We start from the raw sequence: 17321 nt of genomic DNA, 5'->3' as shown, positions 1-17321 counted from the left end.
TTAATTTCAGAAATTTGTAGTTAGTTTAAAGGCTTTCAAAGACTGAAATACTTTAGGGTATTTTAAAAGATTCAAACAATTTCAAGGGATTTTCAGGGGTTCAAATAATTTTAAGTATTTTAATATTTTAATGGATTTCAAAGAATTTTTCACCAGAGATGAGTGATTTCGTAGGGTTTCGAAGATTTAGAGAGATTTTCAAATATTTTTTACAATTCAGTTGTAATGAATAGTTTGAATGCTTCTAAATTAATTCAATTCTACTTAATTCAGTGAATTTTCAAAAGTTTTTATTTAATTGACCCGGAATTCAATTCTTAGGCATTTCATCATATTCTTAGATTTCCTTTGAATTAAGTTTTTTTCAAATTGTTTTAAATTCATTAGATTTTTTTTAATTCACCTTAAATTTTTATGGATTCCATTGAATTCTTCTATTTGATCTTAAAGTCCTATAAATTCAATCCACGTTTACGCAAATCAATGGCATTTTTTTATTTTTCAACATTTTTCCCAATTTATTTGAACTCTTTTGAATGTGGATTGAATTATTTCGAAATCTTCGGAATTTGTTACCCTTTGAGCGTGACCAAATCTACCCTTTGGTCCCTATATTTGATCTCATTGGGACTGTGAGGCCTGCATTTATTCTACAGGTCTTTATAGGAGAGAGCCCCCCCCCCCCCTGGTGAGGCCTGAAGTAATATAAATCGTATTTCTCAAATCTAAAAATCTGTTTTAATTGCAGTTCCCAGAGCTTGCAAGAACTGCAGGGAAATTACGGCGAGGAGAAAGTGATCAATAATCCCATCGGTTCTTTGCAAGAGATGTGTATGTCTCGACACTGGCCTCCTCCGAAATATTCCATGGAAGGCGAAGAGGGTCTACCTCACGAGAGGCAATTCACTATCGTCTGCTCGATTCTGAAATATCGCCAGGTCGGCCAGGGCAAAAGTAAGAAACTCGCCAAAAGACAAGCGGCTCATAAGATGTGGCAGGCTCTACGCGATTCGTCCGAGCAAACTCAGGTTGCTCCTGATGAAGATGAGGTAAGAATTATAAATCAATTTAACTTTTTGCTGCTAGTTTATTTCAAATTCGAATAGATTTAGCCAAATTTGAGCTTCGAAAATGGAATTATCTTGCTGATAACATAAATGCCAATGCTTAAAAATGCGAATGGGATTAACAAATCGCTTATGTGTGCGCATGTAGTGAAGTGGAAGTGGTTTCGGCTTCCTACCCTTTTCAAGATACAAGCTGCCTTTCCCTTCATATATCCTGGTATCTATAACGGACAATTTTTCTTTCGTTCTTAACCACGATACTCGTCCCTTTTTCTCCCGAACAATCGCACGCTTGGATCATTTCCACTTCATTTTCAAATGTTCACACATCTTTTGTTATCACACAAGCATTTTGCTCGAACTCTAATGCATGGAAAATTGGTTTTCATTACGATGAATTGTCCGTTATAGATTGTCCAAAGAAATGCGAATTTAAGTGCTCGATATGCTGATCTTAAAGAAAGCAAAATCTCGACTCTGACAACCGGCCACAGTCATAAAGTCTCGCAATTTCACAAGAACCTTAAATCTTCCACTGGTGTTAAACTTTACGAGCTACAGGTTTGTATTTTTGTCATAATATTTCGCTTTTTTCGTAAAGCAATATCTGGAATATTCCGATTCTAAGCTATCTTTCTAGGTAATATTATGATATTATTTAATTGAATGAATTGTTTGTTTCAGAACACTTGTCTGAACGACGGGGATGTGAATTTGGTGCAGTTCTTACAGGAAATTGCTTCTGAGCAGCAGTTCGAGGTGACTTATGTGGATATTGAAGAGAAATCGATCAGTGGTAAGTTTTTGAGATCATTTTTGAAAAAGTCGTCTTTATTATTTCCTAAATATCCTTACATAAAAAAGTGTAAGTTTGTCTAAAGTCTTGAAAAGTTTTCTCTTTGGATGTCAAGAATGTCTTTCAGTGAGAACTAAGTCCACTTGATGATCCAATTCACTGGTGGGAATTTCTTTACAAATCTGTTCATTGAAGGCTATGGCAATTAAATTCGGTTTTCTTCCCTTAGCCTTGACATAATCTTGCAAGTATCTGTCGTAATATCCTCCACCGTGACCTAAGCGTTTACCGTCTCTGGTAAAAGCCACTCCCGGCACGATTATTAAATCTAATCCACCTGGAAAATTCAATAAATTCTGTTATATTTTGTATTCAATTTAAATTCAGGGCGGCCGCTGGACCGGGAATTTATTTCCTGACTGGGAACTTGATGGATTTTCAGAAGAAAAATCTTCCCATGTTCGATTTCAACAGGTTTTTGAAATAATTAAAGTGCAATCTTGAAGATTTAAATACTTAAAAATTAACAGCGTTTGAAGTTGAAATTTTTTGATAAAAAACAGTTTTATTTTATCAGCTGTAAATATAAATAAATTTATTTTTTTAATGTATCTGTACTTTAAGCATAAATAACTGAACAATAATTGATTTGACAAAACGATTCTAAATCCGTTTAAAATTGGAGAATTTCCAGATTGTAAACTGTTTCAATTCAAAAGTCTTGATAAGAATTTAAATTAACATAATATCATTTATTTTTTATATTAAATTTATTAATATATTATTTTCATGAATTTTTTTAGCAATTACATAATGTAAACGTGCGGTTGAAACTTTCTCAGCTTAAACATAACTCGATAATAATAGTCACATTGAAACGCTTTTATTAATCTTAAAATATTGTTTAAGTCTAAATTATTAAAATTCTAACACATTTAATTTGAAATTTTTTAATTTAGAAAATGAATAATTATTTAATATTTAGCAATATTTTACTGTTCATTTACGACGAGACAATTGAAACCAAATATTTCAAAGTAAACAATTTGAAACTAAATTGCTTTTCATAGAAGCTGTAAATCTCTAGAATTTCGAAGAGCTTTTTTAAACTTTTAACGTTACAATGTTAATTGTTCTATTTAAAAAAATTGTAATTTGTAAGTGAAATTGTTACATTTTGACGTATAAATAACAATTGAATACTTATTATTTGCAGGAAAAATTTGAATAATTTCAAGAGATATTTAGAAATTTTGAAAAGATTAAAAATTAATTAAAAACTTTAAATGATTTCAAGTAGTTTAAACGAAGTGTGTTGAAATTTTTTCAGAACTTCTAAATGTATTTTAAAATTATTCAAATTTTTCCTACAATTTTTGGAAAATCTTGCAAACTAAAAAAAAATCCTTAAAATCTTCCACGTTCTTTTTTGATAATTTTTTTAATCTCTTGAAATCATTTTCAATTTTCCTGAGAATCTTGAGAAAATGTTTTTATTCTTTTAAAGCCTTTCACAATTCTCGAGAAGATTCTAAGTTTTTTTTTATTTAAATATGCAAAATTTTCTTTTTCTTTTAAATTCGGCTGTTGGTATTTGCACCCAAATTTCGGTACGAATAGCCGAATTTTTGTCTGTACACACATGTTCAAATTATTTGAAATCATTTCAATTTAGAAATTTAATTTAAATGTTTTTAAAACTTCTAAATATCTCTGAAAATTACTCTATTTTTTCTACAAATAATAATTGCTTTATTGTTATTTCTAAATGCAAATTTTAAGGACTTGTTTTAATTTGCAGGATTTTCTAAAAGTTGTAAGAAAAATTCAATTCGTTTTAAAATATATTTAAAAGTTTCAAAAAGGTTTTTACATTTTGAAAAGTTTAAAACTACTTCTAGATTTCTCAAGATTTTGAAATAAAATTTTAAAGCTTTTTAAGGGTGCGTAAACTATTTAAAATGAAAATCATTTGAATTAGAATTTTTTTCTTTTAAACCCGTTACTTTATTAATGCGAAAAGTAATTTAAATGTTTTAGTTTGTTCTGAAAGAAACATCTCATTTAGAAGAAATCTTGCTGCTGAAAAGTTTTTTTATTGATCAAGATATAATTGATAAAGCGATTTCGAGACATTTTTGGTAGGCTTTGCCAATTATTTTATATATCGCAATGAATAAACTTTAATATTGCAAATAATCCTATAAGTTTTTTTCTTCTACACTAATATAGAATATTAAATTATAAATTTTTTTGTGATATTCAATTTAAAAATTATAAAAATTATTTTTGAAAATCTCGATGTTATTACAGTTTCAGAATAAGAATGAGTCATGATCATATAACGGTTTTTTCAAGAGTTTCACCACTCGGTTTTTCAGGGTACATCGGATTATAAAACATTACTGAAGATTTTAAAAAGGTTTGAACATATTTTACAGATTTAAAAATATTATTAAGGATTTTTAACTTTTCACAATGATTTCAAACATTCGAAAAAGGCTGTATGCCAGATTTCAAATATTTCGCAATAAGAAAAATTTCACAGATATTTCAAAACATTTAAAAGATTTCACAAAAAATTCTCAGAGATTTCGAACACTTCATAAAGATTGCAAGAATTTCAAAGATTTGAAAAAGTTTTATACACCATCTTTCAAATATTTCTAATATTTCCAAAGACTTTACAACTTTTAAAAGATTTCAGAGATTTTAAAAAGGCTTCCGATTTCTAAGATTTCAAAAGATCTTAAACAGATGAAAGAACACAAAATATTTCATAAACAAATATTAAAGAAAGTTTTTTACAAATATTTCAATCGTTTATAAAAATTTGAAAAAATATCAGAAAGATTTCAAGTGTTTTAAGTATTATACATACATTTAAAAAGATTCCACAAATTTCACAGAAAATTCAAGATTTCACAAAGATTTTAAGTACTTTAAGAGATGTCATCGGATTACATAAATTTCACAAATATTTACAAGATTGTAAAGACGACTTATGATCTTGAATTTCGTTCTTAATAATCTCTGGACACCCTGTGTAAATAATATTGAATTTAATACGAATCACGTTAAATTCCTAAGATTTTAATCCAAAATATATTGCATTTTCCACAAAATAGTTAATTTTCAACAAAAAAAGATTTTCTACCCGAAGAGATGATTTTTTAATACAAAAAGACCAATTTTCAAAAGAAAAATTAATATTCAAACAGTTGCATTAACAACCACGTAGATAAACTACCCAGTAAAAGAAACGTGTTTTCCAAAACATAGTTAAATATTTAAACAAATATTAAAATTTTCAAGTTAAAAAGACGAATTTGTCCAAAGAAAGTTGAATTTTTAACAAATATTTTACTTCTACTTGAATTAAGAAAGATCAATTTTCAACCAAGAAGGATGACTTTTTTGCCATAAAAGATGAATTTTCAATGGAAAAGGTTGAATTTTTAACACCATAGATGAATTTTCCAAAAATAATTATATTTGTAACAAAATAGTTGAATTTTCAGAATATAAAGATGCATTTTCAATAAAATGGTTGAATTTTCAAGACAATGAAAGATGAAAGATAAATTTTCAACAAAATAGTAAAGTTTTCAGGCTAAAAAAGTATAATGTTTCAGAAAACAGTGGACTTTTACATCGCCAATATAAATTTTTAACAAGAAAAATTATTTTGAATCAAGAAAGATTAATTTTGATTGAAATTGTTAAATTTGTTACCAAAAAGATGAATTTTTGACCAAGAACATTAATGTTTTACCAAAAAAGACGAATTTTGAACAAAATACATGAATTTTCAAGAGAATTATTTAATTTTAAAGTCAAAAAAACAAACTATCTACAAAAAAGGTTAAATTTTCAACCCAAAATTGTGATTTTGAACCAAAAAATTTAATTTTCTACCAAACTGTTGAATTTTTCAAGCTAAAAAGATTAATTTTCTACAAAACAGTAGAACTTTTAACATAAAATTTCATTTAAAAGCAAAGTAGTTACATTTTTAATCATAATTATGAATCCTTAATAATATAAAATAATTTTTTTAAAGTAGGCCAAATTTAAATCAAATAATCGTCTTTTCAACTAAAAAAGTTGAATTCTCGGCGAAGCCTAAAAAGACCAATTTTCAACAAAACACATGATTATTTAACCAAAAAGTTGAACATTTCACTAAAAACGATTAGTTTTTAACCAAAAATAAATGAGTTTTAACAAAAATTTTGAATCAAGCAATCCAATTTTTAACCAAAGGGAATGAATTCCGAACCAATAATATAATAGTGGCATTTTCAATTAAAAAAACTGAACTTTTACCCAAAATTATAGTTGGTTTTTCTATTGGGTTTACGTTCTAAATGTTATCTAAGTTCTTAAGTTTATGAAAAGTATAGTCTGGCCACTTTTTCTTTTAGGACTACATCACTGGTTATCAAAGGTTTTTTTATCGCTGATTACGGATTTTGTAATAAAAATACCAAATCCTAAATGGCGGACCCGCAAAATCGGACCATTTTTCTACAAAAAAATGCACTCAATATGTACGTAAAATGGTAGTTTTTACATGAGTAACAAATGTTTGTTTGATTAAAAGTAGTTTTGAAGCGGTTTTTTTTTAATTCTGAAAATTCTAAAAAGATTCTGTCATTAAAAAAAAATCATTGGTTCAGGCCAATGATTTTTTTAATTTCTTTAATTGGAGATAAATATTTATACAAATATCGATAATTAATAATAAATAAAATTATCAATTTAACCGTAGTATGCGATCCCTTAATTAAACCCGTATACGACAGGAAAATTATGAATTAAATATTAATAAAGTATTTTAGATATTTAAAAATACATGTTAACATTTTTAAGCAATAAAAAAATTGAAATAAGCAATTATTTTAATATTGCGAGTTAAATTTGTCGCTTGGTTTCGTGCAAAATTCACATTAGCATCATATAAAGACTATTGTCACGAACAGGTTATTGATTTTGTAACTTTTCGAAATATTATATGTGTGTAGCTGTTAAAGCTGGAGATAGGAAATCTGCAAAACTGATTAAATTGGAACGAAATTTTAAGTTTACATGGTTATTGGAAACTGGCCAAAATTTAATTATCAAAGATATAGAAATAGTTCTAATGTGCGCGATTGAAATTCTGGAATATTAAGAAATCCTTCTGAAGTCTTTGAAATCTTGAAAATCTTTGTAATCTTTGAAATCACTGTTAAATCTTGAAATCGATAAGGTACCAGGATCTCTAGTCTAAATCATACTTTAATCTTAAAGAATTTCAACATAATATAAATCGTTGCTTAGATACGGTATTAAGATTATTATAGAATATTATCAAATTTTGTTAAATTGAAACTCTGATACCTAAAATCTTCATATTTTAAAACTTAATGGCTTATTTACATTGAAACAATTGTTTAAACTTAAAAAAATTACCTGTTTCAAGAGCATCTTCTCTGTTTTCACTCGTGTCAGGCTGTTTGATTTTCCACTTTGTTAGTGGCAATTGCTCGTAGTCACTCATTGAATATAATTTTACCATCTGCATTTCTGAACCCTCATATCTTGGAACGAAGACTTCTTTTTGACGACGAAAAAGATCTCTTAATAATTGTATTGTGTCTATTTCATCCTTTGTGCTCAGGAAAAGAGAAACTCTTTTACTCTCTTTATACTGCGGCAGTGCAGTCAACTAGAAACGAACAAAAACTCTGAAAAATTTGCTAAACTGTTAATTTCTTATCATCAGAAAATATCCTAATACTTAATCAGGGTGGTCATAGTCACCGAAAACCTAAAAGTCAGGGAAAGTAAAAGATTTTTTTTTAAACATTGAAAAATCAGGGTATTTTGATAATTTAAATATCTATAAAGGAGAATAAAGTTTTTATAAAAGTTGAAAATGTTTCGAGATTAAGATTCTAGTTTTTGAATATTAATGACCAGGAAAAATGAAAAATTAGTCAGGAAAGAATGAGGACAATTTTTAAATGTTTTGCGGCCACCTTTATATAATATTCTTGCCAGTAATTTATTTGCCTCGTATTTCTATTTCTTTTTTTGCATTTGCTTCTTCTTGACAATTATATTTTTAGTTAACAAATGTAATATTTGATTGAAAATTCATGTATTTTTTTAAAGTTCATCTCTTGGTAGAAATTCCACCTTTTTTGGATAAAAATGCAACTGTTTCGTGGAAAATTAATCTGTTTAGGATGAAGGATTAAACTAATTTGTTAAGGATTCTTCTTTAGGATGAAATAATCTCTTTTTAATTGAAAATAAAAATATTTTATAGTTGTAATATTAACTATCTACAATTTTCATTGGGAACTGTTTTTGTGGGTTAAAAAATCAACAAAAAATTTTTTTTTAATTCAACTGCTTTATAGAAAGTTTGTTTCTTGGCTTGAAAAATGGAACAATTTGGTGAAAATAGTTTCTTTTCCTAACTGAATAATATTTTCTAATAGAAAATTCAACTATTTTGGTTAGAATTTCATCTTTTTTGTTGAAAATTCATATTTTTGGGTTGAAAATTTAACTGTTTTATTCCAAATTAATCTCTTTTGGCAGAAATGTAACCTTTTTTGGTTAAAAATGCAACTGTTTTATTGAAAATGTATCTCTTTTGGAAGAAATATAATCTTTTTTGGTTAAAAGTGCAACTGCTTGGTTGGGGATTCAACTATTTTGGTTGAGGCTTCAACTGTTTTGCCCAAAATTCATATTTTCTAGATCAATGCGTCGTTTTAGTCAATTTTCTTGAGAATTGACATTTTTTCGTTGAAAATTCAACTATTTGGTTTAAAAAAATACTCTTTGTTAAGAATTAACTTTTTTGGTTAAAAACTCATGATTTTAGTTCAAAATTCATCTCTGGTTAAAAATGATTTTATTTTGGTTTGCTAAAAATTCATTTTTTGAACTGAGAATTTAATTATTTCAGTTGAAGATTCATAATTTTAGCTTAAAATTCTACTTAATGGTCAAAGGTAATTATTGTGTTGAAAAATTAGTTTTCTTAATTTAAAATTAAAATACGTGCGTGAAAGTTGGACTAGTACGTTAATTTTTACATTCTCCTCACAGAAGGTGTTAGATTGGTGTTAAATTTGATCCCCCCCTGTTTTTGTCAAATGTCCATGTTTTGAGACCCCCAGAATCTGAAAAACAGGTTTTTACTGATGTAAACTTTCAAAAATTTTATGTACATATATTTATAGTATTCAAAAAGATGAACAATTTACCCTTCATGACTTTTTTGATAAAACCAAAATTTACCAAAGTTATAACATTGAGAAAATTCCAAAAAATACACGAAAATCAACATTTTAAGTCAAATAAAGCATGATTATGAAAAAGGTCAAGAGAAGAAAAATGTTTCTTTTTAAATTCCCTACAAGATTTTCATAATAACTTTTTGAATTGTCTTGAAAAATTGAAAATTCAAATTTTGATAGCATAACAAAATAATGGAAAATCACAAATTTCATTTTGCGGCCGGATTTTTTTTTATTCAAGGTATATCTCTTTAGACGAAAATTTAACTATTTTCTTGAATTTTTTTTTTACTGTAAATTTAACTGTTGCATTTTTTGTTTGAAACGAACATTTTTTAGTTAAAAACGCAAATGTTTCGTCGAAAATTAACTTTTTTAATTACAAATTCATATTTTCAGATTAAAAATGTAACTTTTCATTTTTTGTTGAAAATTAATTTTTTTTATAATTCGCCTGGTTTAAATTCAACTATTTTATTGAAAATTGAACTCTTTGTCTGAAGAATTAGCTATTTTGTTTAGAAACCCTTTTTTATTGTTGAAGTATCAACTATTTCATTTTTCGTTGAGAATTCATCTTTTGGCTTGAAAATTTAACTAATAAGTTGAAATTGCAACTTATTTGTTTGAAAATTCATATATTTTAGTAAAAATGGAAATACTTGAAAAGAAATCGTGTTTGACCATAAATTTAACTATTTTCTTGATGATTCGTATATTTGGACATAATTTCTCCTTTTGGATTGAAAATTTTATCTTTGACAAATGAAAATTTAATTATTTGGTTAAAAATCATGTTTTTTGGCCAGAAATTCAACTGTTTCGTTAAAAATTCGCCCGTCCAGATTGATAATGGATCTTTTATGACAGAAAAATCATATTATTCAGTTGAAATCAATAAATAAATGTGAAATTTTTAATTTTTAGTCTGAAATGTTATTGTTTGATTCTTCTAATGAAATATTTTATCTTATAAATCTTTACAAGATTAAAATTCTCATCTTTTAATAAATATGGCCAGGGAAAAGTCAGGGAACTTTGAAAGTCAAGTTTTTCGCCCACCTTGTCAATATAACCTAAAAATTTAGTTTTCCATACGAAAGTGAAAGTAAAAAAGTACTCACTTTTTGAAATACTTTCTCTCCTTGTATTTGTCGTTCCTGAATCTCAATAGCTTCTATAATACTCTTCATTTCGTTCCGAAGAAGTTTTTTCACTAAATTTATAGTCATTGTGACACAAACACGAGACGGTAAAGCCAAACGACAAACCGTTACTGCGCTCGCGTTCATGTTTTAAACGGAGACGGCTTCGCAACAAGGACAGAAATATTGAGAGAGGATATGAAATATACTATAGTAAATAGAAACTACGCAATATTCTGGTCCTTTTTTTACGCGAAAAGTAATACCGAAAAGAAGTAAAAAACTACCATTTTTAGTTCATTTAATAATTTTTTAAAGTAACTTTGTATTAATTATGGATTATTAATTAACCTGGTTATATTTATTTTATCCTGATAATGAAAAATAAGTCGAAGGAATGAAAAATTGCTCTATATTTTTATAAAAGTATACTGCAATATACTTGAATGCTTCATAACATTTATTAAAAATTAGCACTAATCGAAGATTATTTAAATTTTCGTAATTCTCGATTTTTGTAGGTTAGTTCCAGTCTTTTCCCTGTTTCCCTTTTTTCAAAAATTCCCTTTTATCTCTTTAATTACACATTTAAAAATTCAATATTTAAATTATGCGGGAAATTCTTTAAAATTATTAAATGTACGTAGGAACTTTAACAACCAGTATTTGTTTTGCATCTGAAAAATTGTTCTATTCAAAACTAGAATATGCTGCCGCGTGTATTGAAAAAAAATGTTCGAAGTGTCTTCTTTAAATTCGGGATGACTATTTAAATTATTTTTGTTATGAATTTGGTTATTTTTCCCGACATTTCGAGATGATTAGTCCATTCCTTTCAACTCACAGAATTATTTAATATAATTAATTAAATTTTTGGAATCATATTTTTAACTGTTATTCATTTATTTATTAACAATAATGAAAATAATAAAATGAACATACCATTTAATCACTTAAATAAATTTATATTTAATAAATATCACGATTTAATTATTATTGACGCTCATTTATTAAAGAGAACATATTTTTGATTATATCAACGATTTCAAATATATAAAAATAGTTTTTTTTAAACAAGTTTTATATGCTCGAACTTTTTATGTCGTCTTCAATGAATTCTTTGCGACCTAAATATATTCAATTTTCAAAAATAATTTTTTTAATCATAGATTTAAAAAAATCATATAATATTATTGAAAACTATATAATGCCTTATAAAAAGATTTTTTCTTCTATTCTACTAGTAAAAATACAGGTTAATTTTTCCCCTCTTTCGTAAAAAATGACACAATTTCCCTTTTTTTAGCTCCATTTGCGCTGTAATTCCCGTATTTCGTAATTCGTGATTTCATATTTCATAATGCCGACATGATTCATCGTAAGCGTAACTTTGATAACAGGGAGTAATACTTAAAAATGAAAAATAGTTTACGTGAATGACATTCTATTGCTTCACTTATCAGGAAGAGATATGAGCACAGCGACTTGAAATATTAATTGGTATGAAGCTATGTATTTTTCCTAAATCATTTTCCAAATAATTCAAATTAGTGATTAATAACTAGCTCTCTTTCACGTGATTAATCTTCTCTTATTATCTTATTTCTTCCCCACAAGTCCCCTATCGTTATAAAACATTTCCTATTTTTATAAAGTAATATAATAAAGAAAATACTTTCTCAGGGTGTGCAGTCCGTCTCCTTCTTTTATATGTTCCCATTTATGCACTTTTTTCACAGACTATCGAGAATATGACGCTTTCTAAATTTGATATATATATATATATTTTTTTTATTATTTTTATTTGAGGCCATGTAATACTTATCCGATTTCTACTTTACCGCCATTTTTTCGTACCAATTGAAGTCCACACAAATTTAGATATCGGATTGAAAATTGGAAAAATTAATTAAAAGCCACTGAGGATCCTTTTTATGGTCCTAAATATCTGGATCTATAAACATAAATGGTTAAAAATATTTTTTTGGCATTTCCAAAAATTTAGGGCCATTCAATATCACCTAGTGTCTATTAATTAATTTCCCAACTTTTAAACTTGATATCTAAATTCGTGTGGGCGTGAGTTGCAAAAAAAAATGTCGGTAAGGTAGGGACCGGGTAAGTATTGTATGGCCTTAATTTTTAAATCGAGAATATAAACGTAAAAGGCCTAAAAGATCAACAAATTTTACAACTAGAAATAACAAACGTCTTAGGGATTTTCCGTTTTTTTTTTTATCACAACTTGGTTGATAGTTGAACTAATTTTTTGAAAATGTATCTTTTTAGTTGGAAATTTATCTCTGGTTGAAAATTAAACTATTTCGTTAAAAATTCGTTTCCTTTTTGTTGAAAATTAACTTTTTTTAAAACTGAAAATTTAACTATAATATCTCTAGTTTAAAATGTATCTTTTTTCGTTAAAAATTCAACTATTCGGTTACAAATTAATCTTTTTCAGTTTGAAATTCATCTCTTTGTTTCAAAATTTAACTATTTTGTTGAAAATTGTTATTTGTTCATTGCATTCATCTGTTTTTGCTCCAAAGTCTTTTTTGTTTTACTAAAAATATAGCTGTTCCATTTTTTCTTGAAAATTTATATTGTTAATTCAAAGTTGATGTTTTAAATTCGAAAATTAAACTATTTGGTTCAAAATTCAAGTTTTTGTTAAGGATTTAACTGTTGTGTTAAAAATTCGTCTTCTCTGGTCTGATTACACTATTTTTGATTTAAAATTATAATAGTTTTTGGTTGAAGTATCAATTATTACAGGTTTCGTTGAGAATTCAAATTTTTGGTCGAAAATTCAATTATTTTGGTAAAAAACTTAACTATTTGGTTAAAAATCAAACTACTTGAGAAAATTAATTACTCGATAGAAAATTAACTTTATGTTAAAAATTCATAGTGTAAGGTAGAAAATTCATGTATTTTGTCGAAATTTCGTCTTTTTGAGTAGAACTTTAATCTTATTTCTTGATAATTCATATTTTTGTTTGCTGCTTCAATTATTTTGTTACAAAATTCGTCTTTTTGGTAAAATTTAACGAATAGTTCATTATTGTTTTTAAGCTCTCATTTTTAGTTGAAAATTGGAGACAAAAGAGTGGAAATTTGATCTCTTAATTAAAAATTACATTCTTGTTAAAAATCTATTTTTGTGTGTTTAAAATTCAACTATTTTTTTTTAGTAATCTTTTTTAGTCGAAAACTTAACTATTTTGCAAAATTTTCAATCATTTTTTATGATAGAACATTCATCTTTTTTTTTTCTTTTAATTAAAACCTTGTATTGTACAGCAAAAGAAAAATACTTCAATGTGTATACATTGAAACATGAGATTTTTAAAACGATATTTTATTTATTTTCAAATTTATTTTACAATCTTCCCGAATTTTGTTGCAATGAATTATTATTGGTAGAAAGTTTTGAGGAAGCGTTTATTATTTACTGAAGATTGATTTTTGAAATTTTAGCCCCCTCCCCTCCCCAAGCATTCTTAAGATTTTAGTAGCCCCCCCACTCCCCTTTCTTACTTGAGATTTCGTATTTTTTACTTCAAAATATATCAATTAATTTTACGGTATTATGGACGTATTCATGCAGTTTTTTTTAAACTACAGTCCATATTATAAAATAGTTCTTAAGGGCATGTGACACAGCTAAATACCTATATTACCGACGACAGTTTTTCAGTTCACTGAATGTTTTTTTGAACATAAGAACTTTTTTTGTAAATAAAATATCGAGCTGAAACTTTGGGAAATGTATTAGAGTGCAATAAAGTACGTTTAGGTACTGCATTTTGGTAGGAACTTCACTGAAAATTATTTCATCTTTTTTCTGAACCTCAACATTTTTTGAACGTTCGAACTGTTTTTATACATAAAATATCGGTCTCAAACTTTGAGAAATGCAAGAGCCGAAAGAAAACTACGTTAAAGTACAAATCTTAATAATAAAAGATGTAAAAAAAATATTTCTACAATCAATTCCATCGGAATCAGCCGGTAACGTTGTGGACGAAAATACGAACCCTGGCGGCCACTAGACGAGGCTCTAGAGAGTTCGTATTTTCGTGTACAACGTTACCGGCTGATGCCGTTGGAATTGATTGTTGAAATATTTTTTTTACATCTTTTATTATTAAACTTTGTACTTCAACGTAGTTTTGTTTAGGTTCTTGCATTTCTCAAAGTTTGAGACCGATATTTTATGTATAAAAAAAGTTCGAACGTTCAAAAAATTTTGAGGTTCAGAAAAAAGATGAAACAATTTTCAGTGAAGTTCCTACCAAAATGCAGTACCTAAACGTACTTTATTGTACTCTAATACATTTCCTAAAGTTTCAGCTCGATATTTTATTTACAAAAAAAGTTCTTAAGTTCAAAAGAACATTCAGTGAACTGAAAACTGTGATCGGTAATATAGGTATTTAGCTGTGTCACATGCCCTTAATACAGGGTTGTTGCAAGACCTAGGCAGGTCATGGAATTTTAAAAAAATTATTTGAATTTTTTCAGTCGCACTTATTTCAAAGTTTTAATCATTGTTTTACTACGAATTAATTTATTGCTAACAAAAATAATATGATTATAATTCCAAAATTTAAAAATATGTTAATAATAATTAATAATGATGATTGTACAAAATAGTTGGTAAGTTAGAAGGGGACGTAAAGAATGTATTGAAATTATATAAAATTAACTGGAGTAAAAAAAAAGTAAACCGGGAATTTTATAAGACCGGCAAAAACCGGAAACAGTCAGTGAATTTCTTTTTTGGCTGAGAATTTGAAAAATTTGTAGAAAAGAAATTGTGCAACTTGTATTTTAAACTTTTTTAAAAATAATTAGTTAAATTTTTATATTTTTCAATTATGATTTTTCAAGTTCCGTTTATAAACTGAAACAATTACAACTTTGAAGCGTTTAAAATCGAAACTTTGAACGTTACAATTTTAATTATTCTATTTTAAAAACTTTAATTTGTATTTCAATTGCTTGAATTTGGATGTATAAATAACAGTTGAACGCCTATTATTATTGGAAAAAGTTGGAGTAAGTTGAAGAGACATTTGGAAGCCTAATTTTAAAAAAATATAGATTTTGACAGATTTCGAAGAAGAAATTTAGAAGCTTTTTAAGATCTTTGAAAAGCTTCAGAAGAATAAAAATTGATGTTAAGAGAATATTTAAAAAGATTTTAAATATTTGTTTTTATTTTGCAGGATTAAAAAAATATATTAAGGCAACATTTTAAGAAAAATTCGTAGCACTTTAAAAGATGCTTAGAATTTCTGATAAAGTTACCAAAAAAATTGTAAATTAAAAAAAATTTTAAACAACATGTATATAAAAGAAAATTTTGAAGCATTTGAAGGATTCTTAAACTATTTAAAATTAAAATCATTCCATTTTTAATTTAACAAGTGTTCTGGTTATAAAAAAGACGTAATCGTTCAATTTTTAATGTTACTAGCTTAGAATTGCTTTAAACTAGATAGTTCTTAATTGTTTTGAATTCATTGATTGATTCTTTAATTTGGAGCATTAAAAATAATAACGTGGATTTATATTTTTAGAACTGAATCTTAATCTTTGAACTCTATAATTTATAAAAGTTTAAAATATTTAATTTGCCAGCTTAACTGCATTTAATTTAAAATTGTTCAATTGAAAATTATTAGTATCTTCCATTTTATACGTGTAAATTATTGAGTATTGGAATGCAAAATTGTTGAATTAAAATCTTTTAAGCTTCAGATTGAAAAGTTTAAAATTCAAGAGTTCTACTTTGAGAGCTTTAATTTTCAACTCAGTTTTATTACTTTAAATGGAAAGTTTTTTGGCTCCAGAGTTCGATTTTTAAAATTTCATTGACCATGAAACATGTTTGCGAACCGGGAATTTGTTTAATTGAAATAATGAGCGAGTTAATGGATCTGTTTTAGGAAAGTGCCAGTGTCTCGTGCAGTTATCAACTTTACCAGTGGCCGTCTGCTATGGTTGCGGTGTGACCAGTAAAGATGCTCAAGCCAGTGCTGCTCAGAACGCTCTCGAATATTTGAAAATAATGACCAAAAAGTGAGCCAGCGCTTTGCTCCTGTCAATCGTCTCCACCAACAGTAAGACCAGTAACACCTTACTTACAAAAACTCAGAATAACATCACCGACTCTAAAGTTTACGGCACTAGTAAAGTTCGATCAACAAAGTCACAAATCAGATCCGTGAACAGTCCATTGAGAACTAAAGACACCTCATCAAACCACACGATTACATCCACACGAATTAGGATTAATGGCACGACCGATAATCTAAAACCAAATATCTCGAATCACTCTTTCGGCAATCTTCACGGTATCAACAGCACCAGCAGCAATCCGTCCCATGATCACTCCAAGTCGAAAGACTTTGTCCCCCGAAAGTTGATCGAGTCGGATCCGATAATAAAATCCCAATACAAAGAATCCGCGAATCAAGACAAAAATGGCGGCTACAAAGATCAGGATTACAAAAGAACATCCGCGAATCTCACCTCGAGGTTTCAGCAGCAGCTTTCTTCCACAAATCAACAACACCTTCGAAATGGCTCGACTGCCTACGTGATTAATCGCAAGACTTTGGAACAAGTTGTCCCAAAAATGGCATCAATCAATTTCCCACCTTTGCGTGCACCTCAGAGCATCGTCAACGTACGGCATCCTTTCGTGACCGAGTCAAGAGCGAAAAACGAGGCAGTTTTAAATTCCAAATCAAAAGTTGGTATCGTGCCGAGTGGATTGGTGAAAGATCTGGATCCTGGGGGGCAAACTTACAGTTACGGAACCACTACCTTGACTGTTCCAAGTGTCCAAAATCTGGGTAATCTCTCGTCGTATCCGCGACCAGATTCCTTTCCCCAAGCCGTTACCAACGTTCTCTTCCCCGAAACTCAATTCCCACCATCGCCCTCATTTAATACCACCCAGGTTGGCCAGTTTCCCAGCTTTGATCCAGGAAAT

General features: G+C 27.8%; 2 protein-coding genes across 9 annotated transcripts in view; one reads left to right on the top strand and one right to left on the bottom strand.

Annotated features, from left to right (window-relative positions):
* The window catches only part of LOC117174517 (RISC-loading complex subunit tarbp2-like), a 33421-nt gene extending 16614 nt beyond the window's left edge, over nt 1–16807 (top strand). For 6 of the 8 annotated variants that reach the window (XM_033363707.1, XM_033363705.1, XM_033363709.1 and 3 more), the window contains 4 exons: nt 749–1049; nt 1479–1628; nt 1752–1863; nt 16270–16807. In XM_033363707.1, coding sequence (XP_033219598.1) covers nt 749–1049; nt 1479–1628; nt 1752–1863; nt 16270–16406 — 700 coding nt within the window. In that variant the 3' untranslated portion in view covers nt 16407–16807. The remainder of the gene's footprint in view (nt 1–748; nt 1050–1478; nt 1629–1751; nt 1864–16269) is intronic. The other 2 variants (XM_033363711.1, XM_033363710.1) reach the window with 1 other exon arrangement.
* On the bottom strand, nt 1878–10441 carry LOC117174518 (5-formyltetrahydrofolate cyclo-ligase). Its single transcript, XM_033363712.1, has 3 exons — nt 10292–10441; nt 7321–7576; nt 1878–2200 (listed from the first exon to the last, which is right to left on the bottom strand). Exons 1-3 carry the CDS (start codon nt 10397–10399, stop codon nt 1974–1976), a joined length of 591 nt encoding a protein of 196 aa, XP_033219603.1. The 5' UTR covers nt 10400–10441; the 3' UTR covers nt 1878–1973.
* Nucleotides 16808–17321: the final 514 nt, after the last annotated feature.

Source organism: Belonocnema kinseyi, chromosome 6 (assembly GCF_010883055.1).
Source record: "Belonocnema kinseyi isolate 2016_QV_RU_SX_M_011 chromosome 6, B_treatae_v1, whole genome shotgun sequence".
In the NCBI taxonomy this organism is placed as follows: domain Eukaryota; kingdom Metazoa; phylum Arthropoda; class Insecta; order Hymenoptera; family Cynipidae; genus Belonocnema; species Belonocnema kinseyi.
This window is presented reverse-complemented; position numbering and strand designations above follow the sequence as displayed.

Coding starts and splice junctions, on each gene's coding strand:
- LOC117174518 (XM_033363712.1), bottom strand. CDS start 10,399: ATGACTATAAATTTAGTGAAAAAACTTCTTCGGAACGAAATGAAGAGT. Junction 7,577..10,291: donor GAGAGAAAGTATTTCAAAAA/GTGAGTACTTTT, acceptor GTTCGTTTCTAG/TTGACTGCACTGCCGCAGTA. Junction 2,201..7,320: donor AGAAGATGCTCTTGAAACAG/GTAATTTTTTTA, acceptor TGAATTTTCCAG/GTGGATTAGATTTAATAATC.